This window comes from Pseudonaja textilis, chromosome 2 (genome assembly GCF_049901715.1).
Source record: "Pseudonaja textilis isolate UNSWEBS1 chromosome 2, rPseTex1.2, whole genome shotgun sequence".
Lineage (NCBI taxonomy): Eukaryota > Metazoa > Chordata > Lepidosauria > Squamata > Elapidae > Pseudonaja > Pseudonaja textilis.
This window is the reverse complement of record NC_141991.1, coordinates 237,073,854-237,091,374: the sequence shown is the minus strand read 5'-3', so window position 1 is coordinate 237,091,374 and position 17,521 is coordinate 237,073,854. Positions and strand designations below refer to the sequence as shown.

The 17,521-nt window shown below is 42.3% G+C and overlaps 1 protein-coding gene across 6 annotated transcripts in view; it reads left to right on the top strand.

The window, feature by feature from the left end:
* The first annotated feature begins 329 nt into the window (after positions 1-329).
* The window catches only part of OSMR (oncostatin M receptor), a 51,259-nt gene continuing 34,067 nt past the window's right edge, over positions 330-17,521 (top strand). The window contains exons 1-5 of one of the 6 annotated variants that reach the window (XM_087927366.1): positions 711-847; positions 13,038-13,095; positions 15,296-15,400; positions 16,400-16,517; positions 17,177-17,255. In XM_087927366.1, coding sequence (XP_087783492.1) covers positions 17,186-17,255 — 70 coding nt within the window. In that variant the 5' untranslated portion in view covers positions 711-847; positions 13,038-13,095; positions 15,296-15,400; positions 16,400-16,517; positions 17,177-17,185. Of the gene's footprint in view, positions 557-710; positions 848-1,581; positions 2,180-12,441; positions 12,729-13,037; positions 13,096-15,295; positions 15,401-16,399; positions 16,518-17,176; positions 17,256-17,521 lie in introns of those variants that run through there. The other 5 variants (XM_026715913.2, XM_087927365.1, XM_087927363.1 and 2 more) reach the window with 5 other exon arrangements.

The window sequence follows — 17,521 nt, the reverse complement described above, 5'->3', positions numbered from 1 at the left end:
CCTACAATGTATTTATTCGGTTTATTGAGCTGCCTAATCCAAAGCCTATTTCTTAGGATCCCTGACCATACATACGGTTTTGTAGGAGGATTTAAGAGCTCAGTCAAAAAAAAAAGTTATTTCAAACATTCGGAAGAAAAGGAGAAAAACGAAACGCTTCAGATGCGCCGGAGTGAGAAAAGCCGGGATCTTCACTTAGAAGTGAGAAACAAATCGCTCCGTGGTTTAAAAAAGGAAGAAAAAAAAATCTGGCCGCGAAGAAGAGCCTTTTTTCAAACCTGCGGGGCTTCCCAGGCCAGCCTTTCGTCGGAACCCCCGCCTACCTCCCCGGGCGCCGCGGTGGCTCTTCCAGGCCCCGGGACGAGCCTCTCAAGCCGGCCCCGGGGCCTTCAGGAAAGCGGTAGGGGACGAACTTTCGCAATTGAAGTTCCTTCGCGGTTTCTGAGGAAATTGGGAGGGTTCAGACACCCAAGCTGTGACGGGTGGTGGTGGTGGTGGTGTCCATACGACCGCGAAGCTCCACGTGACTCATCCCCACGACGTTCACGGGAGAACGGTTAGTAAAGTTCTGTCCCGCCGAGGACCTTTGCGCAAGAATCGCGCCTTTCTTCCCACTCTTCCTCCACCACCTCTTCCCCCACCCTTTGTTCTCGGAAAGCCGTTCCCCATTAAGCGTGACGGGAACCCGAAAAGGTGCCAGACGGAAGTTGGACTCCTCTACGACTTGCCGTTTCCCTGACGCGTGTTCAACTTGGGTATAACGTAGGAACGGAGCAAAGGGGACCTGGCGAGGATCTCCTCCTCTCCCCTTCTCCACGGGAGAGCGTATTTTACGTCGACTGAAGGCGTGAGTATCTGAGACCCTCACCTGAATCCGCCTCTTTTTTCCCCCCGGGTTTTTCCCCCTACCCCTCTTTGGACAAGTGACCCGGTTTCGGTGCTCTGGTCTGAACTCCCGTGTCTTTTAGCGGCGGGGTGGAAATGTAAACCCTCCGCTCTTTGGGGGCGAGAGGCGCCGCTAAGGAGAGCTGGTAGTTTCGTCCGCCCGATCGAAGGCTGCTAAACGTTGCTAGGTTTTAATTTTAGAGGCAAACTTATGTATGGGTCAGGGTGTAAGACCGTGCTTTTTTCCTAAGTTTGGTTTAGCCTCTTTGGAAGGGCAATCGTGTCCTGCCTTGGTTTGAGAATAGAATAGAACAGAATACTTTATTGGCCAAGTGTGATTGAAGACACAAGGTATTTGTCTTGGTGCAAATGCTCTCAGTGTACATAAAAGAAAAGATACATTCATCAAGAATCATCAGGTACAACACTTAATGATAGTCATAGGGGACAATAAGCAATCAATCATACTAAGGAAACAGTCAGTATAAATCGTAAGTATACAAGCGACAAAGTTAGTCATACAGTCACAAGTGGGAGGGGATGGGTGATAGGAGTGATGACAAGATTAGCAGTAATAGTAGTGCAGACTTTGCAGTAATTGAACAGGGTTGAGCAAATTATTTGTTTAGCAGAGTGATGGCTATTGAAGAGTTTCTCCATCTCTTTAAACGTTTGGTGAGGTTGAGAAGACACACTGGTCAAGGAGAGCCAAAGAATTGCTTTGGGGCTTGCAATTCTGTAAACCTGATTCCGCCCCCAATTTTGATGCTTTGCACACCTGTAGTGCCCTTCATCTTCATCTTCCTCCAGTCCAGTCTAACAGGAGCTGTTGTCCAGGTCTTGCAGGCATCCCAGGAAAGGAAGTGCCCCAAACCCGTGGGGCTACTCTAGCGCTGACGTACAACCTTAAAAACAGAGGCATGAAGTTGTAAACATATCAGTAGCAAAGTAATGGAAAAAAATAGAATAGGCATTTACTTGCAACAGGCCTCTTATAAGATTGCACTCTTCACTTGCTAATGTTTCAAGACTTGAAAGCAGGAAATTCCCCCGTGTGTTTCTTCCCTGAATGTCCATCCTTTCCAAATTGTGAGGGAAAGTGCCCACACTGAGGAAGGCTTGGCTTTTGGAGATTTCGCTTACTTCCAGATTGCATGTGTTTACTGTGTCCAAACGAAAGAAATTACTGCAATGAGTTCAGCAATTGGAGTTACAGGAGATTTTAGAGAAATATGTAATTATTTTAAGATTTAAACAGATTTTTGCTTTGCATAAAGATTCAAGGCAGCTTAAGGTAAGTTTAAAAACACAGGATTGTGTTGTGATTTCCTGCTTTAAAATGTTTCTATTTTATGAGTCGGGTCCTAAAAAGACGGCTTATTTAAAGATTCTAAGCAAGTATGTATTTTTTCTATACATACTGGATATATACCTTCCATATTTATTCATATAGTATGTACAAGTATACAGTACTGTGCAAAAAGTTTTAGGAAGTTGTGCAAAAATCCTGTAAATTAAGAAAGCTTTCAGAAATAGAAGAGTTAATAGTTTATTTATTTTTTATCAATTAGCAAAATGGAAAGTAAATCCAAATCAACTCAGTATTTGACGTGACCATCTTTTGCCTTCAAAACAACATCCACTCTTACGCTTGTACAAAGTCAGGGGTTTTGTAGGAATAGAGTCAGGTGTATGATTAATCAGTTAAACCAAGCAGGTGCTAATGATCATCAATTTCATACGTAGGTTGAACGACAATTATTAACCAAAACAACCATGTTGTTTAAAATTTAAAACTGGGTGAGGAAAAACTTAAAATTGGGTGAGGAGCAGCCAAACTCTGCTACTAAGGTGAGGTTGTTGAAGACAGTTTCGTGCCACAGCTTTCATGCACCATGGCAAACCTGAGCACAGGAACAAGGCAAGAGGTCGTTACAATCTTTGTCTCTCCCAAGCAAAGATTTCAAAGCAGACTGGATGTGTTGTTCAAGCTCTTTTGAAGAAGCACAAAGAAACGGGCAATGTTGAGGACCGAAGACACGGTGGTCAGCCAAAGAAACAATGTAGCAGATAAAAAGACACATCATGCTTACTTCCTTTTGACATTGGAAGTTGTCCAACAGTGCCATCAGCACAGAATTGGCAGAAACCAGTGGGACTCGGGCATACCTATCTACTACCTGGAGAAATTTGGCCAAAAGTGGTCTTCAAGGAAGAATTGTGGTCAAAAAGCCATACCTCTGACATGGAAACAAGGCTAAACAACTCAACTATGCATGAAAATATAGGAACTGGGGTGCACAGAAAAAATGGCAGCAGGGGCTCTGGACTGATGAGTCAAAATTTGAACTGTTTGACTGTAACAGGAGGCAGTTTGTTCATTGAAGGGCCAGAGAGGTACAATAATGAGTGTTTGCAAGTAACAGTGAAGCATAGTGGACGTTGTTTGCAAGTTTGGGGCTGCATTTTTATAAATGGCTTTGGGGATTTGATCAGGATCGATGGGTGTCTTCAATGCTGAGAAATATAGGTGGATATTTATCCATCATGCCATCAAGGAGGTGTGTGATTGGTCCCAAATTTATTCTGCAGCAGTACAATGGCCCCAAACATACAACCAATGTCATTAAGAACTATCTTCAGTGTAAAGAAGAACGAGAAGTCCTGGAAATGATGGTTTGTTCCCCCAGCCCTGATCTCAGCATCTGTTTGGGGTTACATGAAGAGACAGAAGGATTTGAGGCAGCCTACATCCACAGAGGATCTGTGATTACTTCTCCAAGATGACTGGAAGGAATCTTGCCACGTTTTTTCAAAAACTTCTAGGAGCAAGTGTACCTAGAAGAATTGATGCTGTTTTGAAAGCAAAGGGTGCTCACACCAAATTTTGATTTTATTTGAGTTTCTCTTCTATTCATTTACCTTCCATTTGGTTAACTCATAACAATAAATTATTAACACTTCTATTTCTGAAAGAATTCTTAATTTACAGCACTTTTGCACAACTGCCTAAATGTTTTACACAGTACTGTATATATAATATCCATGCAGACTAGTATACACATGAGTGTATACACAGGGATCAATGAGTGACAAGATAATAAATTTAAATGCATGACTTTACTATTGCTTTATGCAGAGAACTGCTCTAATTTTAAAATTAGAATTCCACCAAAAATATAATTTACAATAGGCTTTAACCTGTGTCAATGAACTCTGTAATGTGCCAGAGAAGGGAAATCATTAAAGTTAAAGTAAAACCAAAGCAAACCTTTTTTTTTTGTCTTGCTTTTATCCACATCTTAGTTCTGACTTCTTTTCCTGCAAACCTAACAAGCCAGCTGCAGTCTATACGCAGCTCTTCCCAGCCCAAAAAGAATCTAGTTGTATTACATAAGCTACAATGGACAAGACCATGCTAAATTGCAGGGTTGCACTATGCTATTAGACTTAGAAGCACTATGCTAATAATACTAGCATTATTTGTAATCCAAGCCTCAAAGGTTGGTTTTGGCAAGCCACAATAAAAATAATTTTGGCTTACCACTATGCAGGAGCCAAGTCTGGGCATATCACTGAGTTCTGTGACTCTGTTCTATGTAAGCTGAAAATCTATGATAATTTGGGCTTGCATTTTACTCCCAAATAACTGATTTTTTTTGAGGGGGGCGGATTTCCATTAGTAGCAAAACCACAATTTACATTATTATTTTACAAGCCTTGTTTTATTATACATAAATATGTACAAAGTAAGTCTAGGTATTCCATAAGGGAAGAGTGCAAAAAGTTTTGAGTTGATGCAAGTTTACATGTATGTAAAATAAAACAGGGATGTCACTTCATGGTTGTGGTGCCATTTTGACTTTTTTGACCCCCTCTGCATAGCCCTGAAAGGAGGCCTTCCTCAGAACCTATCTTGGCCTCAATCTATTTCCAGTTTAGTATATAAACTATGATGAAGTAGTTTCTTAGATACTGTTTTTCTGAATAGTGGGAAGTGTTACTTCACCCCCCGCCCCCAAATATGAGTACAGTCCCATTTCCCTTCTTATGTAATTTACAATATTTTCTGTCTTTGGCATCTTGCCAACCCATTTGTTCAACTTCCTCTTTCCTGACTGTGTACCTTTTTTGCCTCCTATGTGGACAACTTATGAGAAAGACAGTGAATCATGTACGCAGGGTTTTCCGACCCCAGAAACTTTAAGCTGGATAGACTACGAATTCCCAGAATTTCTCAGCTGGGCGAGGAATTAGGTTGGGTGGACTTCAGTTCCCAGAATTCCCCAGGCAGCATGCATAGTCCACCTGCCTTAAAGTCGCTGAGGTTAAGAAGCACTGAAATAGAAGGAGATTTGCAAGAACTTGTACATACAAATGACGGGGAAATGCATGCTGCTATTTGATTTTTTTTTTTCTTTCAAATTTGTTGCTATGTATTGTTTGAATTTTAAACTTCTGTTGTTGGTTTTGCCTGTTTTTTTGTTTTTTTTTGGAGGGGGTAGAAATGAGTGTCAGAGGGGCTGCTGTTTACATTTTGAATGTTTTCCCTAACCAGTTTCTCCCCTTGGCAAGGGGAACTTATAATTTTTCTAGCCTGCTGACCTTTCCCACAGCTGCTATTCAACCTTCTCAGGCTGGTAGAAATGTAGCTAAGCATTGCCAAAGAAAACGGTGACCTCTTGGGAGAAGTGGACTTAGAGGGGCAGAAAGTGCTAGGAAACCAATTCAATGCAGGCACTTACAACCACAAAGGAGATACAAATTTCCATTGTTTATGCAGGGCGGTTGTTAAAGGAATGGCACCCGATTTTACAACCTTTTTTTTTTTTTTGCCACAATTGTTAAACAAATCACTGTAGCTGTAAAGTGAATCATGCTTTCTTTATTCAAACCCAGCTCTGCCTGTTGACTTTGCTTGCTGGAAGCTAGCCGGGAAGGTTGCATAAATGGTGATCATACTGCATCTTTTAGTATTAACATTAGATCAGGGGTGTCAAACTGGCAGTCTGCAGATCGGGTGCGACGCGCACAGGCCATGCCCACCCCAGTTCTATGAAGGGGGGAAATGTTGCGATACATCACGTGACGCTATGAGTTTGACACCCATGAATTAGATCTTCAGAGGTGGTATTCAGCACGTTGTGACCTGTTGTGACCAGTTCTGGAGAACCAGTAGTGGAAATTTTGAATAGTTTGGAGAACTGGAACAGATTTACACCAGAAGAAGAGGCGGAAAAGAAAGAGAAGGAGGAAAAGAAAAAAATCTGATCTAAAGAAAGAACAAAGGGATAAGGATAAAAAGAAGCAAAATCTCAGAAAGAAATTCAAGGTAAAACTTCTTTCAAGAAGGTCATGCAAAGAACTGGAATAAATATACATTTATTTATACATTTATTGAGGAATAGTTTGCCTCCAGGGGTTGTGGACACTTCATCACTGGAGGTTTTCAAAAATATATTGCAATGGTATAATGTCTTCTGCCTTGGGCAGGGGGTTGGATTAGAAGACACTCCCCGCCACCCCAGGGCCCTTCCAGTCTATAATTCTATGTTCTGCATTTTTAAGTTATTAAAATAGCCACTTGATATTTTTACTTAACAGCAAAGGTTAATATTTTAATGCCTGATTAATCAATTGAGTTAACCAAATTGCTAGCAATGGCATTTAGATTTATACTGTTTTCCAGCACTTTCTGAGCCATTATTAGAGATTTTTCAATCTAGACCCAGAATTCTCTAAACTACTGAGTACCCCTGAAGTTGACGAGTGGGCCTAGCCTCCTCCTCAACCCCCAGTGATGCATTGGTGGCCCTGAAACCAGAAGACAAGCGGGCCGAGCTGGCCTTGCACCGGGCACACCAATCTGATGCCTGGACTATTAGATCGGCCACGGCCGCATCTTTCTTCACAAGGTCATTGATTCGATGGCTCCACCAGCTCAAACAACACGTCCCTGCATCCAATGTCAGGGCACATCAGGACATCGCCAAGTTCATGGCTGCAGCTGAGTTCTCGGCCGACGCCACTTACCTTTCAGTCAAATTCTCCACCAGAGCAATCACTTCACACGTCACAGCCCGTCGTCTGCTCTGGCTGAGACATTGGCAGGCAGACGTTAAGAACAAGGTTAAATTGGCTTCCGCTCCCATTGCAGGAGGCAAATTATTCGGCCCAGCTCTAGACCCCTTACTGATTGAGAGCTGGAGTAAGAAAAAATTTCTCCCCTCTCTCATGCGGAGATCAGAACCCAGAACCTCGCAGCCCTTTCGGAGAGGGTCCTTTCGGCCCTTCTACCAGACTCCTTTCTCACTCAGGTACCAAAGACCCCCATCTTTTAGGTCGGCCCAACCCCAGGATCATGCTGATTTGGGCGACAGGAATAGAAGGGGCAGCAGTTACAAAAGGCCCTTTTGGGGATCAGGAAGCAGATCCTTCTGGTGCCCAAGATAGGCCATGACACTCGCTTCCCATTGGCGGGTGTCTTAAACATTTCGCCGGTCAAGGGGACTCCTCTACCTCTGATGCCTGGGTCAGAGACACCATTAGATTTGGTCTTGCCCTTGAGTTTGGGTCCACCCCCCCAACTTCTTCATGGCATCCCCTCTTTCCAGAGATCACACCGAGTGTAATCTAATGGATTCCTCTATCCAGCATCTCCTTGACATAAAAGCCACCCAACCCGTCCCGTCCACGCAACGAGGGAAGGGTTTTTACTCTCACCTGTTTGTGGTCCCAAAACATTCGGGGTGGTGGAGCGCGATATTAGATTTAAAATGACTCAATCGCTACCTGATCCATCACAAATTTAAGATGCATACGCTACAATCCATTCTCTTGGGAACCAGACAAGGGGACTGGCTCACGTCCATAGACTTGTCAGAGGCGTACTTACACATTGCAATTCGGCCTTCTCATTACAAATTCCTAAGTTTTTGTTATAATAAACATCACTTTCAATATGTGGCCCTTCCCTTTGGATTGGCCTTGGCCCCCAGGACCTTTACTAAGGACCTTGCAGCACTAGCGGACCACCTTAGGATCCTCCCTGCGCGTCTCCATTGTTATCTGGATGACATCCTCATTCTGTCCCCCTTTAAACATCAAGCAGAGAGGGACACCCGAATTACCCTAGCTGCTCTCCAAGAGCATGGGTTTCTTATAAACTGGAAAAAGAGCCGACTATCTCCATCTACCTGTATAACCCACCTGGGGATGGTGATTGACACGGTGAAAGGGATGGTTTTCCTGTCCTCGGAAAGACTCCTCAGTATCCAAAAATCCGTTAAAGAGATCAGACGATCTAAAAGGGTGTCTCTACTAGATTTGTCAAAGTTATTAGGAAAAATGGTTTCATGCATTTCTATTGTTCCCTGGGCCCGTTTACACACCAGATCCCTACAGTGGATCCTGCTTCCGTACCAGAGATCCGGCAGAAGCAACTCAAAACACATGGTCAGGGTACCTCCAAAGGTCCTCACGTCCCTCCTCTGGTGGGCCAAACCAGCTATCAACAAACGTCACTACTTCAAGGAGCCCCAAAGGCTCACTCTCACCACAGACGCCAGTCTATTCGGATGGGGCACTCACGTTCAATCACTCACATCCCAGGGCAGTTGGTCAGCAACAGAGCAATTATGCAGCATAAACTGGCTGGAACTTCATGCTGTACACCTGGCCCTGCACAGCTTCCTCCCCAGGTATGTGAATGACACATTCTTATCCTAACAGACAATGTGACAGCCAAGGCGCACATAAACAGGCAGGGGGGCACACAATCAATCCTATTAATGAGGGAGGCCAAGCGCCTCTGCCGTTGGGTGGAGAGCAATCTCCTTTCCATCAGGGCAGAACACATCTCGGGAGTATCAAATACCCAAGCAGACTGGTTAAGCAGGGCCACCATAGACCAGTCAGAGTGGCGCCTTCACCCGTCACTGTTCAGGGAGGTGGCAACAATCTTCGGGCAACCGGTAGTGGACCTTTTTGCATCCCCACTCAATGCTCAGCTCCTGAGATTCTTCTCAAGGTACCCATCCCAAGGGGCGGAGAATCACAACGCGTTACGCTGCCCCTGGCCCACAGGGCTCCTGTATGCATTTCCCCCACTAGCTCTAGTGCCCAGGGTTATCCAGAAGTTGCTACACGAGAAAGCGGAGCTGCTTCTGGTGACCCTTTACTGGCCCAGACGGCCATGGTTTGCAGACCTCCACAACCTCTCTAGTGCCCCCCCCCGAGGATCCCACCAGACAGGATCTCACTGGCTCAGGGGCCCCTTCTGCATCCGGATCCTCAATGGCTCAAATTAGCCATCTGGAGGTTGAGTGGGACCACTTGAAGAGAGAAAAGTTCTCTAGCCAGGTCATCGACACTATTTTAGTTGCCAGACGGCCCTCAACCATTCGAATCTACAACACCACATGGTCCATTTTCTGTAAATAGTGCCACAAATCCCAAATTAACCCACTCTCTCCTTCTGTTGCTCAAATTTTGGACTTCCTTCGGGAGGGACTCAGTAAAGGGCTATCTGCTAATACATTGAAATGACAGGTTGCAGCATTAACAACTGTCATTTCCTGCGATGGCATTGGTTCCCTTTCTCATCACCCCCATATTCAGGCCTTCCTTAGAGGAGCCACTAATTTACACCCTCCAACTGTACACCGGTACCCAACCTGGGACCTTAACAAGGTTCTTATTTCACTCACTAAACACCCCTTCGAACCCTTAAGGGAGTCAACCCTCCAGTTCTTGACATTCAAGGTAGTGTTCCTTGGAGCCATTACATCCGACCGTCAGATATCAGAAATCGCAGCCTTGTCCATTAGAAGGGACCTCTGCATATTTCATGCTGATCGGGTGGTTCTCCGGCCCGACCCCACCTTTTTGCCCAAAGTCAATTCAGCCTTCCACAGAGCACAGGAACTCATCCTTCCAAACTTTTGTCCAAGGCCCTCGCAGGAAAGGGAAAGACAATGGCACAAACTTGATGTGAGACGCGCTCTGCGAATTTACATCAAGCGCACACAGCCCTTTAGGAAATCGGAGGCCTTATTCCTTTCCTTTCAGCCCAAGATGCTGGGTCACAAAGTGTCACCGTCCACAATAGGCCATTGGATCAGAGCAGCAATAACTAGTTCATACCTGTCACAAGTCCTGCAAGCGCCCAGTGGTATAACGGCTCATTCCACTAGGGTGTGGCTACTTTGGCAGCTTGGGCCACTCAGGCATCAATAACCAAAATCTGCCAGGTGGTGACCTGAGCATCCCCGTCACCTTTTATCAAGCACTACAAGATTGATCTGTTTGCCTCGGCGGAGGCCTCCTTTGGTAGATGAGTCCTACGGTGGGTCCTCAGAGACCCTGAGGAGATTCCGGACCAGACGGAGTCCCTCCCGTAGGACAGACCAAGCTTTGGTATGTCCCACTACTGGATGCTCTGAGCAGCTCTGAGGAGAAGGGGTGTTGGTTCTTACCTGATACGCCCGTTCTCTTTGAGCTGTGAAAAGCATCCAGCCCCACCCAAATTTCACCGTCTGGTGGGGGATCTTGTTTCGGCCAATGAACCATTAGGTAGTTAGGATGAGAACACAGTTTTTTTCTTCTCGTCTTCGCAAAACTGGGGAACGCTATGGAGGAGTCACGTGGAGGAGGAGGAGCATTCCTCAATTCAAGCTCAGCCTATGAGTGTAGAGACTGGAGGACCTCCCACTACTGGATGCTTTTCGCAGCTCAAAGAGAATGGGCGTATCAGGTAAAAACCAACGCCCCTTCTAATCACTGTGCCACGAAGGCTCAGCAGATATTGATAGAGCTCTTATGTTTTGTAGCTTATTGGGTAGCAAGAGATCATTTCCAGCATTTTCAATCTTGGACAAATAGTTCAACGTCTTTCCATGTGATGTTTAGTCTCTTTAAATCCCCCAGGAATGTCCTTTGTCATGTCGTTTGGCATCAACGTCACTCCGCCATTGGTGGTACAAAGTCCAGATCAGAAAGGAGGAGGGTGTTGGGCTAGCAATCCGTCCTTGTAAAAAATTATTATGACTACTACAAAAACAACAAGAAAGAAAAACTCAGGATACTTGCAAGCAATGTAAATACATATCAGACCGCAAGCAACCAAATCTTGATTATGGGGGTTGCTGTATTGGTTGTTAGTAGAAAGACTGGCTCTAAATCATATATTTCAGTACTGTTGTAACTTGGAACAGCCACTAAATGTAAGTTACCTGTGTTCCTTCACCCAGAATCAATAGTTTTGATCCCACAGACTCCGTGTTAAAGAAACCGATACATGTATTTTATTCGTCTTTTGTTTTAGTTTCACTATAATACAAAAATATAGAAGAAACAAAACATAGAAACACAAGAAAAAGAAAGAGAAAATAGCAAAAAGGGGAAAAAAGTAATGACTTCTATTTCTCTTCAGTGCAGGTTATAAAAATAATACAACCTCAACCTTTGGCTTTACATTTCACATTTCAAGCAATTTCTATTATTCCAAAATCATAATCACCAAAGGCTAAAATCAAAGTTTCATTTTCTCAGTTTCAAGCAAAAAGTCCAGAAGCTGTTTCCAAACAGAAATAGAATTAGATATTTCCTTTAATTAAAACACTGAAGAAACTAATAAACTTGTTGTTGTGTTTTATATATATATATATATATATATATATATATATATATATATATATATATATATCTGAGGTTCTTGGTATTTGTATGTGGATCTTTGGTTGGGTTTTTCTCCACGTAAGATTGATATCTAGGCAACGTTTCGATGAAGTCTCATTCATCATCTTCAGGCTTCTGTCTCCAGCTCTGTGCAGAGCCAGAAACAGAAGCCTGAAGATGATGAATGAGACTTCATCGAAACGCTTGCCTAGATACTCGAATCTTACGTGAGAAAAACCCGAACAACAAAGATCCATATATATATATATATATATATATATATATATATATATATATACACACACACACACACACACACACACACACACATATATATATATAAGCACAGTGTATATAAGGCAGTTGAATCTTAAATAGAAAACATTCTGTTTTAAAGCAATTTTATTTTGATTCATGGTTAGATTTTTTTTACATAGAGATTAGAAAAGAGCATACAGTAATACACTGGTGAATATATGTGTGAGTGTGTTGCAGATCAGAAATGAAAAATCCTGTTTAGTTAGCTTCTCTCTGTAAGCAGGCATTTGGATACATTCCTATATTTTAGTGATGAGATTATTCGGGTCTGCTGATTCACACGGTGCTTTATTATGTAGACATTGACTGTTGTGTAGACAGATGGACTATGTGTGTTACTGATTCCTTAAATTTCTTAGCCTCATTTCTGCATCCCAGTTGGCTTCAAATGTGTCTAAATGATTGAATGTTTGTGATAATAGGCAGAGAAATTGTGTAATATTGGGAAACCACAATGTTTTTGTCGTTGATAGAAATAAAAAAAAATACTGGATGTTGGGGTTGAGAGAAAAATGCTTTTTCTAGATTTATCTTTTCATCTATGGTATTCAAAGATTGAAATAATAAAATGCAAGAAAAATCTTAAACAGCCACACAAACAACCCTACCTGGTAATTGCTCACCCCCAAAACTTGCTTTCTTTCTTTCCCCCAAACTCTGCCAGAAATGAGTCTTTGTGACACTTGTTGCACCAGGACAGCGTCTTGGAACAGGATGCCTTGCAGGGTCCCAAGGACTCATTTCTGGTGAATGTTGGGGGAGAGAAAGAAAGACTTTTGCTGCTTTCCTTGCATGTAGCCAAAAGCAGAAGAAGAAAACAGAAGGAAGCAGCCCGGAGGCCAGGCGAGGTGCGTGGAGCAAGTTCCCCCCCTCCACCCTTTCCCTCCTCCCCTCACTATCTCGTGTTGTTTGCAATGCAAGTGATGCAAGCCTTGTGTTTTCATGGGCCATGTGGGCGGCACAGCCTTGTGTTCCCGTGCAGCCTGGATTTATTTTTATTTTTTGGGGGGGGGGGGGGACATTCCTCTGCGGACCACCAAAATTTTCTCACAGACCACCAGTGGTTCCCGGCCCACCGGTTGGTGACCACTGGTCTAGTGGTATTCCAGGAATTCTATTATTGTTGTTACTTAGATTTATATCTTGTCTTTCTTTAGGAGTCAGTTTATGTGGAGAGTCTCCTTTATTTCTTCCTTACAAGCCCTGCCTTATGAGGTAAGTTGGTCTAAGAGGGAGCGGTTGCCTCAAATTATTCAACACATTTCCACGGCTGTGATGTGCTGGTTCTCCCTGCTCCTAATTCACTAGGGCCAGCAAAGAGATAATGGCCAGCCTTATTTTGAAAAAAAAAAAGAAAACTTTTCTTTTTCTTAGCATTATTCCCACACTATGGAAGGGCATGCTCCTTATTTCAAAAGACCGAAGTGCTTTAAAAAGTTTTTTTCAAATCAGTATGAATTGATTGACGTTCCTCTGAGCTCACTACATGAATCTCATCAGGTTAGCAGTGAAGATAAGAATCAAAAATACTTTTATTCTTACCGTCACTACTAACCTATGTTGGAAGAAATATCCATCTGGTTCAGTTCCAAGCCGGGAAAAAGGCACTGGAGACAAAATGGAGGCTGGAGGCTGATTGGAAAGAGGGTCCATTTGTTGATGAACAGGACCACATGTTTGTGGTTCTGTTGCAGCTGACAAAATGTAAATGAGAGTGAGGCGTTTTTATACTTTCTCTTGGGCTTTGCACTTGAGCTTCCTGTTCCTGTGCAAGAACATGTATTCTATTGGCTGTTGTCAGACTCCCATGGGGCCATGTAGGGGTTATGTAGGGGTCATAGCTGGCTCTATTTGTACGTTTGGCAACGTACAAATCCTAGGTCTGTGTCTGAGCTAAGTTTGGTTGAAGTTTGGAGGGTGATGCAAAAATTCATATAGTGGCTTAATGACTTTGCCCTGTCTCAGCTCTTGAGTGAGGGCTAATCTGCCTTTGTTCAGACTTTGCTATAGGGAGTAATGGATTTCCAAATCTGCGTTTCTAAAAGCTGCCCCAGCTCAGCATCTGCTTGGGGGCAGGGTGCTGGGGCTCAGTCTCCCCTAAGTTTTTATTTCTCTTTTAGGAGAAATATTTTATCCTGCCTTTTTAAAATATTCCTCAAAATATTTCATTCTTCTAGGAGTGGGTGTGGTGGCTTTCCATACCTGAGATGAGAATCGTGTAGTGGGCTCACAGGAACATCAGTCAATTCACACCAATCTTATTCAGCCTTCTAATTAAGCCTTCCCTGATCAGAAGTCCTCTGTAATATTGCATCTCTCATAATTCTCAGACAACTCAGTCTGGCTGGAAATCTTAGGCACTGTATTCCCAAATTTTTGTTTCCGATTCCTGGCAGGACAACAATAAAGAGTGGAGGGAGACATCCAGATAAGGCAGTTCTGAAGTCTCCATTACATCAACTTCCACCAAATTAGACTATATTCAGCAGAAAAACCAAAAGTTGAACTTTAAGCAACAACTTTAAATAAACAGGTTAAGGAGTTCTTTTAATGTGAAACTCAGAGTGTTGTGGTACGGCACGAATGATTTCTTGTATCTACTTTTTTCCCCCTGGGAGGCTGACTAAGTGAGCAGTGAAAATAAACGAAGTCCAAATGAAGTCAAGAAATGATGTTTGTTCATAACCAGCAACAGCTCTGTTGGCATGCAGAACGGGTAAATTATTGAATCTTTGATCAGGCAATTCAGTATAGATTCTGCATCTGTCAGCCTGGAGCCCTGCTGGAAAAAAGAAATAGGGGGAAAAACGGGTTTAAATAATAAAGCAACAGCAGATTTAAGGAGTATGAAAAAATTAATTTTTGTTCAAGATTTAAAGGAAGCACCTGGCCTTCCAATATATGGAGTGTTCTGTGTGTACCACACACCATAGAGGTAAAAGACTGAAAGTTGATAAGTAGGATTGAAAACTCCTTTCAAAGTAACCACTTTTTAAAAATTACAGTCCAAAATCTCATAAGCTCTTAGATGAGAAAGCAGAGATGTTGTAAAACACACCAACTTGACTACCATTTAACTTTTTAAATAACAACATAATAAACATTTGAGGTAGCAATAAACATCTGCAGCTATAAAGCATAGCAGACATCCTATTGTAATGAATTCCATTTTTATTGTTAATCATTTTCTCACATAAAGTTTTCGTACTGGTTCTCTGTGGGGGGAAATGCATTTGTCTTTCTTTAGTCTCCTATCTGCAGTTAACCTTGCTTCTACCTCCACATTCTTTCTCTTGTTTCCCTTCCTGCATTTGTTTCTTAAATTTATTATTGATCTATGCAGGGCCACTAAGCAGTGTACAGTGTCACTGGCCTTTTTTTTTTTCTTATTTGTATTTTTCTTTTCCGGTAAAAGTTTTGGAATATATTCAAGAGCTCTGTGAACCAGAATCACAAAACAACAACCTGTCAACCACATGCTGAGAACATCATTTCAGATCACATAATATTTCTGGAGCTGGTAAATATGTGTGCTCCCTTCCCTTGTAATTTCTCCATTTCCTTCTCCATTAGGTCAAGGGCATGTTGCTAAATTTTAAGTTTGCTCCATTGCAGCTATGTCTCAACAGTCCCCTGTTGTCTCAGACTAGGTTCACACAATTAACAATGACTTATTGAATGAACCATTGTTAGCTGGGCTTGCTGAACATGCTTTTGCAAAAGCAAGCAAATTGAGTTAGAGTTTATTTAATGTGTGAGTCCAGAATTTTCTCATTTGTTTCTTATGTATTTCTGAATGCATTCACTTTATTCAATATCCAGGTGATATTCTTTGGATTAAGGGGCCTTAATGCTAATAGCTATGCTTCTCTCTGAATAAATTATATGAGAGTGAATTTTCTTTTAGGTTGCCCCAAAAACTCTTGTGATGTAGCATCTACTGAATTGAGGTGATTAACCCTTGTGTTATTTTGTAAAGGCTGAAATAGAATGGTGTGTCTACCAACTATCCACTTGCAAAAGGGACCTATGAGTGGCTCCTGGGGTAGGGGGTGAGCCACTGGGAATCCCTAGCTTTAGCAGTCTAGTGTAGTGTTTCTCAACTACTTCAGCAAGTTGAAGATCTATGGACTTCAACTCCCAGCATTCCCTAGCCAGCGTGTTGGATGTGGATTTCTGGGTGTTGAAGCCCACACATTTGCTGAGGTTGAGAAACATTGATCTAGTGACACCCAAAAGATCGACAGATTTCTGATAGCATGGAAGTGTTCACGGATTGCATATTGGTGCCTCAAAGGCAGGATTTTGTGCAGCTCAAGCTCGGAGAAAAGTTGGTTTATCAAGTTTGGAATAAATGAAGCAATATAGATGACCATCTTAAGAGGAAATAATTTATAATTAGGACCCTATCCAGTAATGGTCCATTTGCAACTTTGAGTGCCGTTCTCTTCATTAAGGAAGGAAGGAAGATCATGGTTCCAACTTGTAAATTGAATGCAGACATTTTATTTTACATCAGGTTATGCTTACGCAAACGTTAAGATGTTCGTCTTATCAACAACTTTTATATAAACCATTATCATTACTGCTGCTAATGTGGCTTTCAATTCATTTGCTGCATTTCCTTCCCTTCTGAGGTTAGTTATTTGCTATCTTTTCCTCTTACTCAACAGTACATATGTGTTTTAACACCAGATGATGTTTCATGAATCCAGTGAGTTGGACTCTAATTCACCAAAACTGGAGTCTTAAGCAGCCAGTGGGGGGCCTTTCCTATTGTATTTTAAATATAATGACTAAAAATTTCATGTGAGTTTGAATATGTTCAAGGAATTTTTTTGAATTGTCCGTGGGTGAGGTGGAGCTATGCACAAATATTCCAATAAAAAAATTATTTCATAGTCCCATGGATTTTGATGGATTGTACTCCCAAAGTACATTTTCAAGAACCATGAATGTGGTGGATGCTGGAGAATTCCGGCAGCCACAGTCCACACATCTTAAAGTGGCAAATTCAAAAAATACTGAAGAAATCTTTCCCAACCTGATACCCTCCAGATAAGTTGGATACAATTTCTGTACTTTTCAATAATGCTAATCAGGATATAAAGCTTTGTATCCCAATGCGTTAAGAAGACATATATGAGGAATGGCCCATGCCATTGAATAAAATCCACCAACTGTTTTGATGTATGTTTATTTCAAATTGTATGAAAATTAGTGTGAGATTGCTGAAGAACTGGACAATATGACTGATCAAAAGGAACTCTGTTCTGTTATTGCTTGTATCTTTCAGGGGTAACAGATGGCCCATTGGATATTTCGCACGATACTTGTCTGCATACCGTTATGTCTTGCACTGGTTCAGAATCAAGGTATAGACAGCAATGTTTTGAATGGAACGATTAAATCCCTGAATTGTAAAAGAACCAAGTTTAAAGGAAATGCTCAACTTAAGCAGCTTTGTAGCAAATGACAAAGCGTTCCCAGTGCAAGTCAATTTAGGGTGGTTGCTCACTTAAAGAAGTCCTAATTGATCCTACAATTAACTCAGATTGATGATGTGCACATGAATATGGCTGGGTACATTTTAGATTGAGCTGGGGATAGGAGAAGAAGATTACACAAATGACGAGATATC